This window comes from Ipomoea nil, unplaced genomic scaffold (assembly GCF_001879475.1).
Source record: "Ipomoea nil cultivar Tokyo-kokei standard unplaced genomic scaffold, Asagao_1.1 scaffold1576, whole genome shotgun sequence".
Taxonomy (NCBI): domain Eukaryota; kingdom Viridiplantae; phylum Streptophyta; class Magnoliopsida; order Solanales; family Convolvulaceae; genus Ipomoea; species Ipomoea nil.
The window spans coordinates 4183868-4208299 of NW_017618004.1; the positions used below are offsets into that span (position 1 = coordinate 4183868).

At 34.3% G+C, this 24432-nt stretch overlaps 2 protein-coding genes across 6 annotated transcripts; both read right to left on the reverse strand.

Annotated features, from left to right (window-relative positions):
* Positions 1-7217: 7217 nt before the first annotated feature.
* Positions 7218-9795, reverse strand: LOC109190717 (protein indeterminate-domain 7-like). Of its 4 annotated transcripts, none has more exons than XM_019341283.1 (4): positions 9727-9795; positions 8941-9175; positions 8425-8824; positions 7218-8351 (listed from the first exon to the last, which is right to left on the reverse strand). In XM_019341283.1, the coding sequence occupies exons 2-4, from the start codon at positions 9161-9163 to the stop codon at positions 7448-7450; spliced, it is 1527 nt and encodes a 508-aa protein (XP_019196828.1). In that variant the 5' UTR covers positions 9164-9175; positions 9727-9795; the 3' UTR covers positions 7218-7447. The 4 variants fall into 4 exon arrangements, with proteins under 4 accessions (XP_019196828.1, XP_019196827.1, XP_019196829.1 ...); XM_019341282.1 differs by lacking the exon at positions 9727-9795 and adding an exon at positions 9446-9699; XM_019341284.1 differs by lacking the exon at positions 9727-9795 and having other exon boundaries at positions 7218-7860; positions 7906-8351; positions 8941-9699.
* A 3523-nt stretch (positions 9796-13318) lies between these two features.
* LOC109190719 (putative hydrolase C777.06c) lies at positions 13319-22501 on the reverse strand. 2 transcript variants are annotated; one of them, XM_019341286.1, is made up of 13 exons: positions 22298-22501; positions 21293-21420; positions 21049-21161; positions 20742-20783; positions 20305-20360; positions 20078-20154; positions 19469-19588; positions 18976-19052; positions 18833-18896; positions 18692-18742; positions 18549-18597; positions 18266-18411; positions 13319-13360 (listed from the first exon to the last, which is right to left on the reverse strand). In XM_019341286.1, exons 1-12 carry the CDS (start codon positions 22464-22466, stop codon positions 18275-18277), a joined length of 1083 nt encoding a protein of 360 aa, XP_019196831.1. In that variant the 5' UTR covers positions 22467-22501; the 3' UTR covers positions 13319-13360; positions 18266-18274. The 2 variants fall into 2 exon arrangements, with proteins under 2 accessions (XP_019196831.1, XP_019196830.1); XM_019341285.1 differs by lacking the exon at positions 13319-13360 and having other exon boundaries at positions 18036-18411.
* Between the last annotated feature and the right edge of the window lie 1931 nt (positions 22502-24432).

A 24432-nucleotide genomic window follows, 5' to 3' on the forward strand; every position in this document is an offset into this window, starting at 1 on the left:
GATAGGAAGGGGGGATGGGGGGACCATCCATGCATGTATCCATCTTTACCATGCAATTCCCTTTATAACCCTACAAGTCAACTCACATATATTATAGCCATCATCACCATTAAAATCCACCAAAAAGAAAGAAAAGTTTACTCTACAATTATAGAACCCTCATTATCAGCTTTTTAAGCTACCACCACTGTCTTGTTTTATTATTATTTTCTTTTTTTTTTTTCTTTTTCAAATCCCTCTACTCCAACAATTTCCTATTATTGCATTATTATACTTCTTAATAAATAATTTGATTTGTAATAAGAATTATTATAAATTACGAAAATTTATGATGTTGATTGACACAATATCTCTCACACAGGGTACCAGAATTAATTTCACTTTTGGTCCCACGACTTTTGATGTTCTATCACTTTTGGTGCACGACTTTAAAATTTTTTAATTTTGGTGCTTAACTTTGTTATTTTTTATCAATTTTGGTCCTTTCGACCAAATTGACAGCGAAATGTTGTTGGATTTTATATTGTTAGGGGTAAAATCGTCATCCCAAGGAAACATCTTCAATATCTAAACAAAATCACCGTAAAATCATATCTATAGGTGTTTGATGATGAGAATAATGGGGAAGATGGGCAGAAACCAGACAGATCTATGGGATTTATAGTTTCGACCATTGGCAAACTCTTCTTTTCCTCTTAATATGATTTTTCTTTTGTTTAAATATTGAAGATCTTTCCATGGGATGACGGTTTTTCCCCTAAAATATAAAATCTGGAAATATTTTACCGTCAATTTGGCTAGAAGGACCTAAACTGATAAAAATAACAAAGTTAGGCACCAAAATTGAAAAAATTTAAAATTGTGCACCAAAAGTGATAAGAACTCAAAAGTCGTGGGACCAAAAGTGAAATTAATTCCAGGGTACCATCCAAATAGTTGTGGAGGAAGTTTCAAGTTTGTATTGAGTCCTATGGAAACAATGCCTCAACAGTACCTACAAACTCATAAAAAAAAATTACTTTTAAATTATACCTGATACAAAATATATCAGTTTGGACGGACACTTTAAAATTTGTTGTAAATTATTATATTTATTCTAGTCTCATAACATTAAATACAATTTTAAAGAAAATGCATGCATGCACACATATGTATGTGTACATATTCATATGTATGACTATATATATATATATATATATATATATATATATATATATATATATATATATATATATATATATATATATATATATATATATATATATATATATATATATATATATATATATATATATATATATATATATATTTGTTTGTTTGTTTGTTAGTTTTTGTTTGTAAATAGGCGTGTGTCTGACAGACAGCAAAATAAGATGAAGAAGGGTAAGGGTTTTAGAGGAATCTCTTTGGTAATACTTTTTTTTTTTTTTTTTTTTTTTTTTTTTTTTTTTTGAGAATAATCTCTTTGGTAATACTGTGACTAGTTTTCTTCAACTTTTTTCAACGAAAGGGCATGTGCCCAACTGCCAAACACGCCACTACTTTCAATGTATAGTTTTTAATTTGTTTTTCTTTTTTTTTTTTTTGAAAATTAATTTGTTTTTCTTTCTTCTTCTAAAATAATATTAATCTCAAAGCTCATGCATGCTCCTCATCGACCAAACTATATATTTTATAGGATTATATTTTTTTCTTTTAATTAAGCTATATTTTTTGTTTATACATTTTGTAGTTATTTCTAGGATTCAATATAATTTAAAACTTTTAATTTAATGTTATTTTGGAATTAAATTTGGGTTTGTGAAAAACTTTCAAGATTTACTTAATTCTTTTAGGTAATGATTGGTACTTCAAAGTATTAATGTGACTCAAACCTGATATGCTAAATTAAAATTTTTAGCTCAATTTTGTAATTACTTGATCTTAATTATGATTTAAGTGCTTTAGATTTAGAAGGATCTTAAAGTTCTCTTGTTGTATTATGTGAAAATGGAATCATTATATGCTAAAAGACTTGCTTATATGTATATGAAAAGTGAAGCATATATAGTATATGCTATTTTGTCACTTTTGAAAGTTGTAATCTAATTTTTTTTTTTTTTTTTGTAATCTAATTATTATTACTGTTTTTTCCAAAAAATAAATAAATTATTATTACTGTTTATTGGAAATTTTATATTTATTTAAGTTTAGCAATTGAAGCATATGCTTTATCTCAACTAAAAGTTTAAGCTGATAGTTGGATTGCACATTAATGGTTATATACTCAACAACTTCCATAATATTAATATATACACTTCTTAATTCCAAATTCAATAAATTCATTAGAGCTCGCGAATCTTTATTATTATTCTTGCATTGCTTCTTATGATTTTATGTGCAGGCCGGTGAGGTGATGATTGGTTGAAGAATGAATAGTCAATTCGTAGTTAGCTAAAAGGAAAGGGATTTAAGAATGGTTACGTTGATGTCACCTGTGAGAAACAACTTCCATGAGAGAGGAAATGGATGTGTTTATGTAACGTGATTATCGAGCCCAACTTGGAGTGCCAATTAAGTGATCAAACCGGCCGACACATACGACCTAATGCCCCTTGCCAAGTCACTTTCATGTGTGTGTGTATATATATATATATATACACACACACTAAACATTAAAAAACTAAAAATTTAAAATTTTCTAATTATTAAACATGAAAAAATCTAATATTATTTAAGTTAAATTATTATAATATAAAATAATATAATAATAATTTTTTTTTTTTTTAATTCTTGAAGTTGGCATGTAAGCCAGCATGAGGCGGACTAGAGTTGAAGAATGCAGGTTTCACGGGTCAGCCGGCAAAGGCTCGCAAAAATTACAATCCGCAGTGGGTTTAGCTATTTGTGGATCTTCTCAAGAATCAGAGTTGGTGGATTTAGCTAATTCTTGAAAAGATCCACGGTTGGTAAAACTTTGTTGCTTCAAAATAGAGCCGCTAAAATGAGTTTTGCTAATATTAATCAAGCTAGTTAGTCCTGCCATGCAAAAAGGGTGGGATGAGTTTTGAGTTTTATGACCCGTTAAATTGGTTGGCTTTGGTAGGGGCCATCCAAATAAGACCGCCTAGTATATGTATATTACTAATATAAATACATACGGAGTATTTCTTTATTTATTAATATTTAAACTTGTATTTGTGATTAGTACATTGTATAAATGATTTAATTTGTTATTGACTTAGGGAGTAATGCATTATGTATTTGACTGTTTATTAGGACTTATTGCATTATTAGCATATTGTTTTGTTTAACAAATTACAAAAGCATTTATGTATGGTATATTTAAACTATCCAAATTATTTTAGTATACACTTATAAACTTTTTATATTAATTTTTATTTAATAAATATTGAAACTTTCAAGTTTGAACTTAACTATTTATAAATTAAAACTAACAACGCCATTTTTTCTTTATATTTTTTAACAACTCTCAACCATTGATCTACGCAAATTGATGGATTAGATTAATCATAACTTTTTACCTGAGAGCATGTTCATACTTGAACCGTTAATCTATATCTATATAAATAATATAAGGTGATGTTTCGATAAGAACTCGTCCTCCTGTAAGAACTTATGACTTGTACATAAAAAAAACTTAGGATCCTATCATTACTAAAATTTAATTTAATCTTGTAATTACTTATTTAGAATGTTAAGAGCGGTATTAAATTTGAAGATGAAGTAGTAAAATTTATACACTAATACGTAGCTAGGATTAATTGCAAGGAGTACGTGTAGGCAATTAAAGGTAAAGGTGGAGTGAAGAATAAAAAATAATAATGATATGGTACATGCATATGCATGAGCATTGGTTGATGAGAAAGGACAACAGCCTTACGGGCGTCAACCGATCGGATCCTCCCTCGGGATTGGATCCCACTTTGCACCCACCTCAGGTGTCAAATAGCATCTTTCCTTTTTGTTTACCTATTCTTTCTTTCTTTTCTTCACTTTATCATTCAAATTCAAGCTACGTTGGACTCCATATATATGTATATGTGTGTGTGTGTGTATATATATATATATATATATATATATGCACCCAACATCATATACATGATAATATGATATACAAGGAGTGATATTTGTAGGGTGAAAAAGATTATCTTTTTACGTAACATTTAATTAGTTCACGAAATAAAATTTGAAGGAACATATAGGAATATAATAGAATTCTAGAATAAATGTAATATAAAATGAATATAGCACAAACAATATTCTATATATTTTTTTGGTTTACAAAGCCAATACTGAATAAACATAAAATTATATCTGTCTGGTCGGAGTGTGGGGACCCTTAAGGTTGGGGATTCAACCTTTTGGGGGAAGAAAATTATAGAAGAAATCTTATTTTAGTATTTGGTTGAATTAAAAATAAAAAATTTCACCTTACTTTTTACCTTTTCAAAAATTTTAATAATAATAACTCATGCATCACATGACAAATGTAATAACTAAGAATATGCATGCCATTGAACAACTCGAAGAGTTTAATTAATTTTTGTAAACACTCTTTCAAAAGTGAACTTATCGCACATGGTCTGAAATTTCAAACACAATTTATCTCTCTCGTGTAATTTGTTGACTTTTACCCTTAAATATAGTATATGCAAATTTTTCTCTTTACCCAAAAAGAATATATATACATACATGGTTGGAAGAGACAAATAGTATGAAAAGTAATCATGTTCGAAAATGCCAAAAAGGCCAAATTCTCATATATTTAAAATCGATACATATATTATACTATATACAGAGTATTATATAGACAAACACATGTATACCTTAAAAAAAAAAATAGATAATAAATAAAAAGAATCCAATGTGTTTTGTACCTATGACCCATCAATAATACATCCTCTCTTTCATATCCTAACATTTTGTTCAGCACTTTCAAGAACTCCAAAGAATTTTGTTTGAAATAATTCTTCATTGATTGATAGGACCAGAATATACAACCTTGATGAAGTATAATAATAATGGACAGTACACGTTGTCGCCTACACCCACCTGTTCAAATCAAGGAATTATTTGACCATTTAAAGCATTATTATGAGTGGTCGAGAATTATGTTTGGTAGTTTTTATTGTCTAAGGAACATGCAATACATGTTGCAGTTTATTCAGATTTGTAAGGTCATATATATAGTCAATGTTTTTAGCACTTAATTCAAAGTGAAGAGATCCATTATTATAAGCTTTGTGTACAACTTGTGGTCTTTACATGTGTGTCTTACAAAAATACAAAATACTAACTAAACAACCATTATACTTTATAGTTTGTCTTTATCTATATGTATTTATGCACATCCCACTTCTTTGATGTGTAACCCAATATATGGCATATCAATTAAGCAGTCTTTAGTGCCCGATAGGCAGCTTATTTAATCATAGGGGTGAAGTTTGAAAATAATGAACAGGAATCGAAGCGATCAGTATTTAGCCCCAAAAGCACCATATATATTCTAAGAGCCCACTATAGATATGCTTTAGTTGTCTCAGCAAAATTGGCAAATGCCAAATACTAAATTTGATGATAGCATCATTGATGAGATAGTAATTTACATTGGTAATGAATAACGAAATTAGACACAATTATTAAGTGAATGCCAAAATTAAGTTAAAATATTAGTGAATGATTAAGTTAGAAAATTAGGGAGTAATTCTTTGGGAGCACTATATTTAGATTTTGTCATTTAATTTTGGTAACGCATGCATGAACTATATAGATATCACAATCAATTTCTCCGCATAATAAATGATTATTTGGATGAAATAATTAATACAAGCTAGCTACTGTGTCACTGTCGTAGAATTAAATAGATTTACTTTGCACCCTTTCGATCTCAACATATATTAAAGAATCAATATAGGATGGAGTGCAATGAAGACATTATTGGCTTTAAGGATGTAGTCCAAGGTATGAAACAAGCTTTAATTAAATATGCACTGGATGGATGGAGTCATCTTGTACTTATTACATGCATTTTGTCAATACATCTAAAGGGCCGTCAGAGCATCTGGATAATGTAAATCATGGTAACTCAGCTGATTTGCACTTGTTGCGCATAAGGAGCCCTCCTCAGCTCACTAGTTTCTCCCACTGCTGGAAACTATGGAATTTCCGACCACCTGAAAGTGATCTTATCCGACCACGCCCTCCTCAGCTCACTAGTTTCTCCCACTGCTGGAAATTATGGAATTTCCGACCACCTGGAAGTGATCTTATATCAAGTTGAAAGCAAAAAGTGGTCGGAAATAGCAACAAAGGTTTTTTCGAATACCAAAAGTGGTCGGAACAAGGCTTTCGACTTGATTTAAGATCATTTTCAGGTGGTCGAGTTGAAAGCAAAAAGTGGTGAAAGCAAAAAGTGGTCGGAAATAGCAACAAAGGTTTTTCGGATACCAAAAGTGGTCGGAACAAGGCTTTCGACTTGATTTAAGATCATTTTCAGGTGGTCGAAAATTCCATAAGTTCCAGCAGTGTCCCACAATAACACTGGTGAGATTTGATCCCTGATCATTCTTCCTAAACTTCACTCTTGTGACCAATTGAGCTGCCCATGCAGACACATTTTACCATTGACCTTTGATCAAGATATAAGAAGTTGATTATTGTCATTTTCGGTTTAAGCCAATGAGATATGAGTAACTTATGTTGTTTTTTTTTTTTTGTTTTTTTAGTGATTTTTTGTCAGTTTAGATTATAAGGCAAACTTTATTTAGAGCATATATTTGGGTAGCTCTGGCATAATTTTTCGTAAATCAAAGATATAGACGTTTGATTATTATCCATATTTATGCTTGTAGTAAATAGATGTAAATATTAGAAAAAACTCTCTTTTAGGTAAGATTTGGTAGTATATCAACTAAACTTGATATAATTATTGTTACCTATATATGCCTTATGTACCATGCACATATATATTATTAGGGTGGTACCTAGTACAAAAAATAAAGTTGCAGATTTTTCTCACCCCAAAAAAATAAATGAATTTATTTTGAATGTCCAATTTCCAAAAACGAAACTATGTGCCTGTAAACTAGTCTCAATAATACTCAGTATATGCTATTATTGCTATATAGACATCATCACGTACTGTCTAAAACAGCTGGTAAATTTTTTATTTAAAAAAAAAAAAAAAAAAAAAAAAACTAGGGTTTCTATGCATAATGCATCAGTATCCCTTTATTATGAAAGGAAAAAAAAATACAGATTATTTAAGAATAAACATAAAAAAGCGGATTAAATATTGAAGTACTCCATTGACTGACAGCATATATATGCAATCAAATTGATCGAGTTGCTGACATATAATGTACCAGGTTTAATTTTTTCGATCATAAACAAAAAAAAAAAGACAGAATCTAAGACTGATTATTATGATATGCAGGTAGGTTGTTTAAGAAGATTGCTGCCATGTCTTTTGACTTTGATCGGCGGGAGAATTAACAAGGCCGCCGGTTATATTGAAAATGTCGGTGCGGGAGAGTGGTCGTAAGCCCAGGAAATCCTTGGTTATGTCGTCGTTAACGACGCCGGCGCCGGCGCCGGCGTCTTTCTTGTTGTTGAAGAAGGAGCCGAAGAGGGGGTCTTCAAAGGGGGGATTATTGGAGGAGAAAGAGTTCATCATATCGTGAAGAAAGGAGGCTGAAGGTGCAGCGGAGGCGGAGGGTGCAGCCGCGGACACCGTAGCTTTCCCCCCGAAAGAAGCCAAGCCATCGAGTAAGCCGCCGGCGCCGCGTGACGACAAATTCAGACCAAAATCAGGCTGGTCAGACGACACGTGAGCGAGGTGGGGCCCGGACATCACCAACGTTGTTGGTCCCCCCGAGCCGGTCATGGTCGCGCCCATCTGGGCGGCCTTCTGGAGGAGCGCCGTCGCAGAGATGTGCGGAGATCCCACCGCCGAATGGAACCCCGGGAGCCCGCCCCCACCGAATTCTTGGAAGATTGAATGGGTCATGTCAATCGGCGGCGGCGGCGGAGGCGGTTGCGGTTGCGGGTGCGGAGAGCCGCCACCCGGCAGCAGCCACGGCGGGATTTCCGGGCGGAGGTTGAAACCACCGGCGGCGGCGGTGTTTGTCTGCTCTTTCTTGACGGCAGAGAAGTCTGCAGTGAACTGCGGCGGCTGAAAATGGAGGCTTATATTATTACTGAGCGGCGCCGATGAGGAACGGGGTTGAGAGTTGAGATGATGATGATGAAATGCGTTATTATTATTATTATTATTCCCAGTAATGGCTCTGGCACTCTCTTCTGCTAATGCATCACAGAAAGCTCTGTGTGTGATAAAACTATCCCTCCTGCAAAATCAAAACTAATATAATTGAACCCATTTTTGGTCAAGAAAATGGCTAAGGATTAAGATTAGAATACCTAGAAAAAAGGGTTCCACAGTCGCATCTATATTCTCTTGTTCCACATGTTTTAGAGTGAGCCTTCCAATCAGACTGAACCGCATAGCGTTTAGAACATTTGTCACATTTCCACTTCTTCTCCCCATGTTTTCTGCAGAAATGCTTCTTAATCCCAGTGAGGTCTCCCAGGGCTCTAGATGGGTCATGGTGGACGCAGTTAGTTTCTGGGCAAACATACACCTTCTTCCTCACAACATCTTTGCTGCTTCTCTGCTTCAACTTCCATGGCAGATTGTGGCCTCTCCTGTGAAGCTGCAGATTCTGGTCCCTCTGGAATCCTTTGTTGCAGATTTCACACACAAATCTGTTGGTTGCCATCAGAGTCTTGGGTGACAAAGCTATCACTTCTGAATCTGGGTCTTTTTTTTTTTTTTTTTCCCCCACAAAACTCATCAGAAAACCATTTTCCAGAAACTAACCACAGCAAAATATATGTATAATTCAAGAAAATGAAATGAAACTAACTCAGACCTACCTGGGTTCCCTGGTTGGTTCCTTTTCTTCTTGATTTGCTGGGGTTGGGGTTGGGGTTGAGGTTGATTTATGGTGTTTCCACCAAAGTAGTGTTGTTGATGAGGGTAAACTCCACCATTGCTAGAAGACACACTAGCTTCCCCAGATGCAGCAGAAGTTACATTAGACATGTTTTCTTGATTATCCAGGTTTGGTTGATGAATCATCACACCTTTCATCATCATATCACCACAAAGCTACATAGATTTGAGCAGGCAAAGAAAAAAGTTAGGAGCTTTGTTGAAAACCCAGGACTGAAAGAAAGAAAGAAAGAAAGAAAGAAAGAGTGAGTGAGATATAGTAGTGAGGGAGAGATCCAAAGACAAATAATCCGATCTATCCAACCCAGGCAAGCAAGAAAAAGCTAGATAAAGTAGGTGGTGATAAATATGGACAAAGAAGATGGAAATAGTGGTAAGTAGAGAGTGGCAGAAATTTCTTGTTTTTAACCTCCCCAAAATCCTCACCTCCTCCTTCTCTCCTTTGGCCTCAACCTAACAGACAATTCTTGTTTTTTTCAAAATTTGAAAAACCAAAAAAAAATGGAAGAAACAGATGGGGGGTTTCTTGCTAAAATCAAGATTTGAAGAACCCTGTGTTCCCCTTCTTCATCAATGGCTTTTCGTGCTAAAAATCAAGAAAATCCAATTCTTTAAACCATGCATGTAAGAACAAATAAGTGTAGAGAGAGAAAGAAAGATGAGAGAGAGAGAGAGAGATTGTAGACATGTGGATGAGAAAGGGATACCCTCTCAGACTCAGTGATGAGTAATCCTTTCTCCCTTCCTCTCCCTCCCTACGGCTATCTCTCTGACGTGCTCTTTCTGTCTTCTCTTTTCTTCTCTCCCAACCCAGAAAAATCCACATTTACAAATTAAAAATAAAAAATAAAAATCTCACCTTTTTCTCTCCTTTATTTTTAGTATTATTTGCTTTTATCACAAAGTTCAATTTTTTGGGCTTAATGCCACCACCTTTTCCCCCCATCTCTTTTAAAGTAACTCCCACCCGAATCCACTAATTTTTTTCTCAAACATCCTTCAATCCAAAAATAAATTATGTACCAAAATGTTTAAACTAAATATTGTATTATAGTAGATTCGTTTAACAAGGACATATCTGATCCGTCAAGAAGGTAGGCTAAACACGTAAGTCAGCTAACTCATGAGTCACGAGAGAAACGGTTCGAGATCAAGATGACGTGCTAGGGCCATGGGCCCACATCCCGGAAAGGCCGGCATGTGGTGATGTGCCTAATTGAGTTGTCCAAATCTTATGCTGCTAAAGAAAACTTGAATAGTTTTATACTTATATATAGCTACACCGCCTTGTACTCCTATTCGTAATCCAATACTCCAATGTATCCCGTGTAAAAAAATAAAATGTTTAATCAGTAATCTTAAATTATCCCGCATTTATAAACAATGATCATTTCTTTATAATTTTAATTAATCTCAAGTTTATCCCCGAGTTCATATCATATCAAAAACCTAAAAATTCCATCATTGTGATATATAAAATAACATTAAATGATACATGATTTGAAGCATGCAAATGAGCACATTACCTATTAGTTTAGATCTCAATTTACGTAGGAGTAACACATGGTTTAGTGCATAAGGGTATGAAAAGTGGGACATAGATAATTGCAGAGTATAGTATCCATAATGGACTCACCATGTATTAATTAAAAAATAAAGTTTTTTCCATAAAAGCAGCCATCCAAAAAGAGGATCTGATTTGTATATGGTTGAATTGATTAATCATATATTTTACATCATTGTGTAGGAGACCCTCTTTCAAACTTTTTTTCCACTCTATTTACAGTGCCATGATTGAGTCATTGATTAACTCTCTAGCTAACACATATGCCCATGACCTAAAACTTAACTTTAGGGTAATTAATATTTAATTTTCTCCCCTCATTTTGCAATTGTATAATAATAATAATAATAATTATTATTATTATTTTTGCCCTTTTTCTTTCTTTATTTCATTGCCACTACACCCCCATTTTCCTAAATGTAGCCATCGCAGAAATTTCTGACATTTCCAGCACTCAAAAAGATGCCTAACTTACCAGGAAATTGCATTGGTTTTGATATTTAAAGATATTTACCTTTTTTTCTTAAATTGACTATCATGAACTTTTTGAGTAACCAAAAGTTTAAGTGATTGGGGGACTATTTCGATTTACATTTAGGGTATACTATTGATTTTTAAAAGGGGTTTATGTGAAATTTATCGATTACCCAATAGAAGAAATTAAAGGCTGGCCCACATGGACAGCTCAGTTGATCACATGAGTGAAGTTTGAAAACAATAACTCGGGATCGAGTCTCACCAGTGACAGTGAAGGGGACTCCTTGTGCCTAGTAAACAAAGGTTTATGCTCTGTATGGGGACTATTTCATATCAATTTAGATTTATCACCTAAATTGAAAAACTACTGATAGTGAAAAGTAAAAATCAAACTTAGGCCGTGATTACAGATGACACTGACTAACTCTCGATACCATTAGTACTCATGAACTTAAACTTAATTTAATTGTGTTAGTTTTGAGATATTTTTTTTGTAATGGATGGTGACCAATGAGAAAGTTTGCATTGACTTGGTGAAGGGTTATTGAATTGGCATGGTGTGGTGTTGCAAATTAATTGGAAAAGCATAGTTGTTAGAGCATAGGCGCACTAAATAGTTTATAATCGTGCATCCATAACATAAATTAAGTGAAATATTTAGTGTTAAGATCACAGACCAAATATATATTAATATAATTAAAACCTTATTAAATGGAGCCATCCAAATAAATTAATTATTATTATTATTAATTAATTAATTAACAGCAATACTTGTTGAACTATGTCCTGTAACAGGCAAATGATCATGTGTGTTGTGTTTTTTATTATTCTTTTTGGTTTCACGAGATAAAATATTTTTTTTACACTAAATAAAAAAAAGTCGATAAAAATAATGGTTTTGTTTTGTCATTATCGTGTTTATTCCTCAATAATTTAGGTTCTTGAAATGGGATCTTGCTCAACCCAAGTACTCTCAGACATGCTATCCCAGCTCATCTCACTCTCTCTCTCTCTCTCTAAAATAATTCAACCTTAATCTTAATTAAATCAACTGATTAATCTTGAAGGGTCACTTTGGGTATAAAATAATATGATTAATGGTTTGTGTGGGTGTGCGTGCAAGAATTTATATTCTAATAATTCTTCCTTTTTGTAATTTCATGATGCAATAAATCATAAATATAACATTACAATAATTTCAATTTTGACAAATAATACACCATATTTTTTATAGGTCCTGAATTCTCGACCTCTAAGTCAAAAAGCTTCTCTCTTGATTAGCCATTAAGCGAAAATGTCATCAATGCATATCAAGGAGTCATGAAGCTATGGAACATTTAACTTCTTAGCTTTAGAGTTGTAGGTTTTTTTTTTTTTTTTTTTTTAAGGTACCTGTATGTATTTAGCATATAAACTGATTGTAATTCATTTTCAAATTAAATTAATGAGAATCCAATCATTGATCAAACACCTAAGATGATATTGGCCCTGTTTGGTAAATAGTTAGTCTATCAATCAATTTTGGCTTATTTGATCACTATTAATTGTTTGATTTAGTTAAAAAATTAGTATAAGTGTTTGGTTCATTAGCTTTTTGTAACTTCAAAACGTTAAAATTCAAAAAACTATTCCAAACAACTTTTTCAATTAGTTTTTTTAGAAAGAAATTATACCAAACATCTATCAGCTAACAACCAATTAATTAAACATTTTTCTATAATCTATTATCAACTAGTTATACCCTCTAATTAATCCAATCAGCTAACATCTAACAATTATCAATTAACAACCATTTACCAAAGACGCCATTACCAAATGAAGGTGGTACAAGTGTGAAACTCATGAATTTTGAAAGAATAATGTAAGATGAAACCTAGTAAAGTGTATGACGGTCGGAATAGGTTGGTTGGATTGAAATTTAAAAGCATGATTGAATGAGAGAGAGAGAGAGAGAGAGAGAGTACAGTGGGTTGGGTTGTTCACGAGGGGGCAAACGAAAAAGCAATGGGCCCTACACTAAATGATTGTGAAACCACAGGACCTACCAGTTACCCACACAGCCCAGATTCACTCTTTTGTCTCCATAATTTTTTTTTTTTTTTACTTCATCACAATTTCTTTTCTTTTTTCTTTTTTCTTTTATAAAATCTAAATTACTCTCTGTTAATTATATTTTCCCAATATTTAACTGAATTTTATGTCAAAGACATTGTGTTTGGGTAATATAGTTGTGACCCTTCAAATAAGATGTCTCAGGTTCAAATCCTTTGTGTTGAAAGGTAAAGTAACCTTGTTAAAAAGGTTTTCTAGATGGTTCTGTTGTGACTCAATTTGTCTATATATATATATATATATATATATATATATATATATATATAGCTCCTATTACTTAATTTTATATATTTCTATCATACGTGAGTTACACTAATAGAGAGATTCAACATAGATGAATGAAGTTTTAATTTCCCTATTTTCCTACTTCAACACCACAAATACTTAATCAATTCTCATAGTTTTATGATCCTTATAATTTTGAAAGTGAGAAAGAACCTAACTACCCGTAGCTATACACGACATGCAACTAATGAAAAGCTCCAAGACAATCATAAAAAATAACATCTTGGAGGAACCGAGGCGAATTATTAAAGACCATAAGTCATCAGCAACTCTATTTTACTAAACACCTTTTAGTTTCCTATCTAGCATAATGCTAGTTAACACCGGAGTGGTAACAGATTCTTTTCGTTTATCTTCTTCTTTTTTACAATTTTTTCATTTAGTAGAGAGGAATTGTAATTTCTTTTTTACTTAATTTCAAGAAGTGGAATATTTTAGAGTTTGGTTGAGAAGAATTGCACGCAATTCTCAAATTTGAGGATTTGCAAATCCCACCTCCGATCCTCTCGGAATATAATTATTGCAACTCCATAATATATGAGAGAAAAGTTTAGAATGTAAGAACCAAATTTGTTCTCCCTAAAAATCCAACATTATCATATCTTTCTCCCTAGGAATTGCAATTACATAGACATTTCGATATATATATATATACTACTTACTAAACACAAATTAAAATTCTCAATAATTCTATTTCTGTCTACTAAACAATGAAATTTGACTTTTTATTTTATTCTCACAAAATTACAAATTCACTTCTCGTCTTCTCCCATAATTTTGTCATTGTAAACTTGTTTATGGTAATAAACATAGAAATTTATGTGTAAGCGAGCGAGTACGTAGGAGAGGAAAGGGTCAAAAAAGTATAGAAAAAGATGAGAATAGTGCAGTGGGATGGGCGCATGAATAAGTTAGGAAACAAGTGCAGGAATACAACGGAAATAAGCAAGAAAAGGATGTGCACATGGAACCAAAACCCCTTTCTGCTTAGTGACACAAATCCATATATATATATATATATATATATATATATATATATATATATATATATATATATATATATATATATATATATATATATATACACTCAATGAGAACACTCGCTTAGGTGAGAACGTGAGAATAAATCGTATGCATTCATCTAATATTATTTAATGGTCTAAATCAATCGCGTTCCCACACATTTAATCTAAATCAATCTAGATCATTAAATTTATTAGATTGATGCACAAAATTTAATCTCACAATGTCACCTAGACCCATCTAAATCAATCGCATTTGCACACACTTAATCTAGACCATCAAAATTTATTAGATTGATGCACAAGATTTGTTCTCACGTTCTCACCTAAGCAAGTGTTCTCGTATGATTATATATATATATATATATATATATATATATATATAGGGTCAGGTTCTTGTGTGAATAGTGCTTCCCGTGCGATCGGTGTGGATTGTATCATTAGGTATGCATAGGTGCACCATAAAGTGTTGAAAATACATCATTATATGTTGTGCAGTTCTTTGATATGTGATGCATTTTGTGGCATTTTATTCTGGCGCATTTTCAAATATTGTGTGGTACATTTATGTATACCTAGTGGTGCAATCCGGATCGACCACACGGGAAGCATAATATATATTTCTACAAGAACCAATATATATATATATATATATATATATATATATATATATATATATATATATATATATATATATATAAAAGCCCATAATCAAGTGTAAATCATCCTTAACTTGTGATTGGAGTTAGGGATTCCACCTTTCTAATAGAAAAATATGGTTCAATTTTTATATAAGATGGTGTTTTTATCTTGTGATGAAATATTATATTGGTGTCTAGCATAATTCAATAGGCGTTATCAGAAGGGTGGGGCAGCCCAAACCCACAAGCTCAACGTGGCATATGCTTCATACAACAAATTATACTTTGGACCATGATCATATTGTGATGTAAAACACTAATAAATATGCATTTTAATATACTGAAAATTCATTTTTAATAAATTATAAGTTCAATTAAAAATGAAATGGAGTACTAAAAATAAACTTGTATATAAGTAGTTTACCTTATAATGTGAATCATAATTCATTGAGCTTCATACAATATCATTGGAGATTAAATATGTTCACGCTCATGCTGTCACAACCACATAGATAGCCATCGAGAAGTCATCTTGGTTCTCCCAATCTAATTAATTTGTCTATTAACTCTTATTATCCTTATAAAAAAAAAAAAAAAAAGAACCATTTGTATAAATAGTAGTTTAATACAGTTCGTAGAATTTAAGAGAAAACACCAAGGTTTGAACATCGGCAATATTAGTGTAGGATTATCCTCAAAGTGAGCAGATTCCTTGTGTGCACTAGTCTTTGATCATGTCTGCTGAACCATTGAGTCACTGTAATTTACATATTTTCATGTTGTGAGAAGTAGTTCAATACATTTTACAATTATTTGATTTTCAGCATCTTAAACCCTTACCTTGCTAAAATGTACTCAAAATTATTTCAATACATAACAATAATATTGATACCTATTCATGGTTTCATTCACCTACCCCTCCTTTTTTTGATTTGAAATCATGATTATGACAATAAAATTACAAAATTTTTATATAAATAAATGTGTGTGTATATATATTTTATGAACCAATTACATTAAACAATATGAAGAAAGGGTCGTTTTCGACCGTCGATGACCGGCGAGTGAACTGGTTATTGACTCCACAAGTGAAATTTCAACCGTTATTTGCCATGCATAATGCATTGTCTTCAACAATAGCTGCATTAATTATATGCCTCCCTCCATATATATAAATTAAGACTTGTCAAGGTTTCCACAATATATAATTAATAATAAATTTCATATTACAATTGCCAACCAATCATGACTTCAAACTTCAACTCCTCCATCTTTGTCTGAAATCGTGACATGAAATTAGGTAGTACATTTCAATATAAGTTAATAATTTTGTATATAGTATATGTCAATCCAATTATTTGTAAGAATTTTCTTAATCACATTATTTATAGACAATTTAATTCCTTTATTAAGGAGTTGACATAAATATTTGTTACGTTTAAAGATACTCATAATTCAGCATGTATATAATTGAGTTATAGTTTCTACAATAACAAGAAGATCAACAATTCTAAGATATTCTAAATTATTATTATTATACTAGGACTATGTGGTCTAATGGTACCCGGGTTGGATTTTCATTTGGAAGGTTGTGAATTTAAGCCTCAGTGGAGGCGTTATTATTATTATTTATTATTATTAGAGAATTGATTTGGTGTCACTAGTACGGTGGGGCTTAATTCAATGGTTCTCTAAGAGATTATTAGAATTAGTCTAGTGTAAGTTGAGAAATCTAATATAAAAAAATAAAATAAAAAGTGCCAACTCCATCCAAGTTGATCAAGTTGTTGGTTTAGTGATCACACGATTATAAGTTTTACTCCTAGCGAGAGTGGCCTATTGGTGATACGCCCCTAATTCTATAATAATCATAAGACTAAATTGTGTAGCCTTGTAACTTAATCAGGGAGAGGAGAAAATTATGTATAATTATTACCTTTTTGATAGCGTAAATTAAACCAGGGGTTACGATTACACTACGAATAATACGTATGTTTGTGAACGAGTAGAATAGAGCGCTCGTAGGTCAGTCGGTCGGTCGGTCTACCGGGCGACAACTGAGTGATCCGAGGCTGGGTGGTATTACAAGTAATAAGTAGTAGGTTACAGTGTAGTGAGTAGTAGTTGTACTCAGATGAAGATGAAGATATCCGAAATGAGGAGGAGACCCTCCTATTTATATTGTCTGAGTCGGTCTACGCATTTAATGCACCTGCTGCAAGTGGCTTGACGTGGCGTCTTCGTGTTGGTTTGGTCAGGCGGTCACTATGCAGCTACTCGTAGGTTGACTGGCCGAGGTGACAGAGCCGCCCTACCTGCAAGCTGTCCATCGCCGCTCTACAAGTGCAAGTTGGACCCTATAACTTGTCGTGTAAGTTACGTTTTCGACTCTGCAGGCCAAGTTGGACCCTATAACTTGTCGTGTCAGTTACGTTTTCGACTTTGCCGGCCAAGTTAGACCCTATAACTTGTCGTGTAAGTTACGTTTTCGACTCTGCAGGCTATGTCACGTTGTAGGCCGACTAGTCAGCCTACAGTAGATCGACCGGGTGACTTTCTATCGGGGCGATTCCAAAGGTGATCCGAGAGCATCTTCTTTTGTCACGAGGCCTATCGGTGCGAACGGTACGGTTGACCACAAGTGATTTAGTCCTGTCAGGTTGATGACAGTGACGGACCGGATAGATGACTTCTTGACGGACCGACTATACGGATCAATCTTCTGTGCAAGTCTTTTAACTCATTGTCAATGGGGTGGGCCACAAAGAATTCCCTCACAACACCGGCTGCTTGATTATCACTTTCAACCACAGTGGCAATCCGCGTAGACCCCACCCCCTTGACATCAAACACCCCCAGCACTTTCCTAGCTAATTTAATTGCATCATTATATTCAACAAAACAAATAATCAACATAAACATCAACTTCAAAAATCCCCCTCTCATATTCATTCTTCTTTCCAGTTTCCATGCATGAGACTGACTATGTGTCTATAAGAAGCCAGCCAGGCAGCCAGGCAGCCTTTTGTACAATACAATATTCCCTTTGCTGTAACACACAGCACAAAAATGAAGTCTATTTTGGCCCCAAATAATTATTGTACATACAAAGATGTTGTGGACCAACATGTTTGTGTTGAAAAAGAATAACTAACTAAGCTTGAGAAAGGCTGTATAACCTCACTGGCACGCGGAGACCGTCATAGCTGAGCTCCACATCCAGTCCTTCTGTCTCCTTCAGTTTCAAGAAGCCCTCGTTTATTGTCTCGTGATCCATCAGGTGCATCATACCTTCATGCCAAACGAAATTTTGTTGCCACAATATATGCATAATAATATCAAGTTTTACTTCGTTTGCTTTTCTTGAATATTAGAGACTATGTCGATTTCATTGGCAAAGAAGAGAACATAGAAAAACATCAGAATACCAGTGAAAAGCGTTCTCCTTGGTCTGATTTTCCGAACTTCCTCAAGAGCCTGGAAAGTGTTAAAATACAAATATTTAATAAAAGAAACAACCAATCGTGAAAAACTATCAAATCTTAGAGAGGCAGGATGAGGAGGGGGTCACCCTTGGGAGCCCGAAATGTGTTGCAGACGACCTATCAGGCCTCAATGCATCCTGAAGTCATAACAAACACATTCACCACTTACATATTCGTTATTAAGTCTATCAATATGCACAGAAAATTGTCCACAGATCTATGTATACCAGGATAAGCAGTTCACAGTCCTCCAGAAGAGGGTAGGTTTCTTCAGGAATTTCGCTAACATCACTAGGAAACCAGGAAGAAAGTTAGTAGTTGGTCTACTAATGAAGTCAGAAAAAGTAGAAGTAAAAGATGACACTGAAACCTTATATAACAGATATTGCCAAAACGGAAGCCCAAAGAACGATAACCAGCACCATGCCATACTGGTAAAGGGATAATCTGATAGCACAATGGTAAAATTGACCGGTTATAAGAAGGAATGGAGCTACTAAATTGCAAGATTTGCAGCCATTTTGTTTTAATAAGCTTAAAGAATCCCTTGAAAACAAGTAGTAGCCCAATTGGAAGAGAACGACGCAATATCCAAAAAATCCAGACAACAGAACACAGATTCCTTTGGCATCAAAATTCAAAATTTAAGTGATGAATTCTATGAATTTAAGAAAAGCAAATGACTCATAGTAACAGAAGAACAAAAAACTTAGCACTTTGCCCCTTAATTGGGCCAGCCCGGTGCGAACGGGGATTAGTCTGAGTATGGTACGGGCTTAAAGGTGCCTCCTACAGTTAGGACCTGCTCATGACACCTTGTGGTCTGACCCAAAAAAAAAAAAAAAAAAAAAAAAAAAACTTACCTTGAGATCATGTACAATGAATGGGTCCTCCTTTATAATGTTAAATTGCAGGTCTGAAACAGCAGCACCAGGTGTGACACCACTAGTATCCACTAAATAATAGTGAGTTTTCTTCATCACCTGGCATTAACACAATCCAAGCATGTAAATCTAAAAGTTCTCTAGGGTAGTAGTGTGTAACTAAAGATTAGAAGAAAGACGGCAGTATGTGGGTGTGTTGTACCGTTGTGTGGTGAGAGCACTACTATTAAAGTTGAAATGAAATCTTTAAGTAAACTTTGACAGATAAGTAACTTAAACTTCCAGATCAGAGACTAAGTGACATAATTCTCTAACATGTTCTTTCAAGCAACCAAGGCAGTAAATTGGCAACTGCAATAATGGCTTAATTACTGTTTATAACACCATTATAGCTTAAGTAAGATTGAAAAACTAGAACCTAATTAATATGATACTAGTCAGAACAAACAAATCATGCAATAACATGAATAGCACAAAAATCGTGGACATTCGATATGCAATTTGTAATTAGTTACCAGTGTTTTTGCAGTTTAACAATGAGAAAGGAGTTGAATAGCATAATATATGTTTTTCAAATAGAATTGGCACCTCAAAGTCACGCTGTGCTACATAAATAGGTACACAGGGCTGGACATTGTTAGTCCAATCACGAAGATCATCCAGACCTGCACAAGAGGCAAACTTAAGTGCCAGAAAGCATGTATTCACAGACAAAATGACTTTAAGTAAAGACAAGGGGAGACAGGAGCATCAGAGTGATTCTCTAATCATATTATTCATATATGAGGACATTGAAATTTGAAAAAGTCAGAGACCTCCAATTGCATCAGCATGAGAATGAGTTATTACAACTGCATCAAGTGTTCTTATCCTGACAGAGGCATGAGAAATTATAATCAAAAGGTGATATCAAACAAATTAAAAAGGTGCAAAGTTCAAAGCCCTTCATAGTGAAAGTAAAAACATTAAAAAGAATTTAGCAAAAATAACATTAAAAAGAAAAATTTCGAAAAAAAAAAAAAAAGGAATACAAATGGGTTTCGCACACCACATGGCAGGAAAACCTATTTGGAGGGAGTCTATGAAGGGCTAATGGATCCAACCACATTCATTTGTGCAAGGAGGTCGGTTCTGTGCTTTCAGTACAAGACAATTTGGTCATAATGACGGACAATTTAATCAACCTTTCTATAGAGATATGATAACTAACCAAGTACAGCTGAACTAATGAGATAAGTGATTAGAAGCTTACCCATAAGCAGGAAACCATCTCAGGGCACTATGGTAGAAGAACCTGCATTAGAAAAAAATACCTTCTTTAATTGAAGATTCAAGCGAACCTAAAGATTAGAAAACACTTATACTTGAACAAATGTGTGTTTCCATAAACATCTTTTTCCCCATTTCTCATTTACATTAGGGTATAGTAATTTGCAAGGATCAAGGGAACAAGTCTAGATTTGCAAATTACATCACTTAGAATTAAATATCAAATACAACAATTACATAGCATTCCTTCCTGAGTTATTTATCTTTAGAAAGAAGAGCTTCCTACATACTTGCCGGCATCTATAAGAATGTTTGAATATCCAGATGGCCCAAAGTGTCGAATGAGGATGCTTGTGTTAAGTCTCCTATTTTTGTTACCAGGTTCTATGGCTTTTGAGCACACCTGTAAATTGACATTTGGGAATTTTATATTGATTAATCAACTACTCAATTTGCATACTGAATACTTAAATATCAATTGATGAGCTCTAGATACCACATATTTGCAGGAGAATGTAGGTTTTGCATCCTTACAGGGCATGTCTTCACGGGATTAGTGAGGCAGCTAACTCGTGGGATCCCTTCACTAGTTCCTGTCCCTAAGAATATTATTTCAGATTGACCCTCTGATCTCTCTACTAGAGTTGAAGAACTCACAGAACCTACATTGTGTTAAAACTTAAAAGTAAGCATACATTTCATGGAAAAAGGGAAAGGCAAAATATTATACCCCAACTCACCAGAACTCCATAAGCTTAGAGGCTTATTTCATTTCATATATTCATCTATTGCATCAGTAGCTTAAGCAAACAAACTAAACACTTAAATAAGATAGGAAAAAAGTGTTGCACTATTCCAATAAGATAGGGAAATACTACAAATTCGACATCAAATTTGCATTGTGCACTCTATTCTGGCGCAACCCAGTGATGTAAAAATCGGCCTAGGCTGAGGCAATTTCAACCCTAGGCGGCTTTTAGTAGGTCAGCCGACTAGGCGCCGAGTTGGGCACCTAACTCGACCAAGTCGGTGCCCAACTGAGCCGAGTGGTTTTTTTTGCCTACTCAACTACTCATCTCCTATATTCCTCCAGTAATATACTCAATTAACCATCTAACATATGCAGTTAACTAGTTTGGGAATTATAACAGTCTAACAACTCCCAGTTTTAAGTGGGAAAAGTGGGAACGATATACTCAGATTACTCGGCCGTCTAGGCACTCTAGGCACCCCGCGCCCGACTAGTGCCTGGAGCCTTCTACAACATTGGCGAAACCTCATACATTAGAAAGTGAATTCTGCCGGCTTAGTATAATAATCACAAGTACATACATAGATGATAAGAATCGCAAATTTGCAGTGCCTTAGCTGAACGATTCAGTTTATGCTGATTAGGCAAAAAATATTGAATCTATGTAGCAATCAACATTCAGCGAGCTTCAGAAACCAAATATTCCGTACTTAATTTCCAGCCAGGAAGAAGAAATGACACTATATATGCATATATAGTTGTTGAAAACGAAAGAATGGTTCACTTACTGGAATTAAGAGAAGCTCTGAGAATATGCCTGAATGGAGAATAGCCATTTCTGGAAATCAAGATTGAACCTCGTCGTGAGTTCCCGGAAATGGAAAATCGACGGGAAGAGCGGGTGATTTGCAAGAGAGAATTGGGAGCGGGACGAACTAATCCTAGAAAAACCACCATTTTCTATTTTTTGGGTTCTGCTACTGTCAAACTGCGGTTAAAACCTAGTTTGGGCGGGCCTGTTTAGTTAAAAAGCTAACGCACAAAGCCACAAACTAAATTATTACTCCGTACGCGAATGGTGTAAAGAAAATGTTATGTGTATTCCCATTTTGTACTTTAATTGTATTTTTATACGTAAAATTTTGATGTAAACACTTGTATTGGGGTACACATAAAAAAAATATAATTTATCAAAATCCGTTATATCAGAAAATAAGATTAGGGGTACATGTAATAAAACTCATGATGTAATTGCACAACCTGAAAAAGTAAGGCTGGATCCTATATAAACAACTCATAACTTAATAAAATAATTAGACAATTCAAAATGATTTATGAAAATTAAAGAACGAAATCTAATCAATAAACTACTTAACTATTACTAGATCAATTCACCCTTTAAAAAAAATTCCTCTAAACTTAAAATAATATTTATTTTTTACAACACCTCAAATATTATTTAAGTTTAATAACATATGTTGGTTTTCAAACTTTAGGCAATCTACCGGTGGTCCAACACAACTAGAAAAGGTAGTGAATCGCCGGAAAATAACAAGAACACTCACAATGTATCCGTAAAATCGCTCGTGTATATTGTCAAAATGCCCAACCCCTTCTACAGTGCCATACAAGGGCCTTTTATACTGGTTCGAGTGACCATTGGACTCAGCTCCCTAATTAATACATTAAATGGTATAATTATGAGTAATAAAGGCTTTAATTATCCACTATGCACGGTCGGCTCGCTGCTCTCCTCCACATCAGTCCTCATTATTAGTCATTAAACCACATTAATTACACATTAAATGACCCAACTCAACAAATTGTCTAGGCTCTTCCTCTTCTGATCCACTTTCACCGATTCTTTCAAGCACTCGGTTTTTGAGCCTACCCCTCACTCGATTCCGACTTAGTTGACTCCTTCACCAAAACGTCCCAGCCACTAGACTAACTTACTCGCTCGGCTCTTTCATCTGCTCAAATCATTCTTCTCGACTCCTTCTCTCGTCCGGCCTAGACCGCCCGCCTGAGTCACTCACCCGTTGCTTCCCAGGACGCCTCCTTCATTCGCCCTGTTTGTCCGACTGACTGGCTCTTTCGGCTCATCTCGACTAGTTTATTCACTCGTCTTGTAAACAGGATGGCTCGCCTATTCGGCCCCCTGCTGGCTCCTCTACCCGGATCCTCCAATTGGCTCCTTCTCTCGCTCAGCTTCATTCACCCGCCTGTTCTACTCGTTCGCCGCCCTCCGTGATGCCTGCACAACTCGTCCTCCCTGGCTAACTCGTGATTCCACTTACTCGCTCGTTCCAATCACCCTGTTATCCGTCTCGCTCTTTCTCGCATATTGCTCCTAGATTGCCCCACTTCCTTCTCGATTGGTCTCGCTACCTTTTGTTCGGCTTGATAACTCGCAATGATTCCACCCATCTGCCATATTTGAAATGAGTTAATACTCAAAATCGTCCCCGACTATAGTGATTTTTCTCAATTTCGTCCTAAACGACTTTGGTGACCTACTATCGTCCCAGACTTTTGTGTTTCGCTCAATTTAGTTCTCCATTTGTTATTCCGTCAAATTGGTGTTAAATAAAGGGACAATTCAATAATGTCAATATTGATCTCTCTTTACTTTCAACTTGTGAAGTGCAAAATTCCTCTTTCTTGTATGAATTACACTCAGAATTACTCCCGGACCTGCAAATCAAATTTTATATTCGCAGTTTTAGGAGTAATTCTGGGAGTAATTCGTAAAAAAAAATGGGATTTCGCACTTTACATGTCTATGAGTAAAGAGATGCCAATATTAAAATTACTGAATTGTCTATTTATTTAACACCAAATGGACAGAATAACAAATGAGGGACTAAATTGAGCAAAAACACAAAAGTCTGGGACTAAATTGAGCGAAACATAAAAGTCT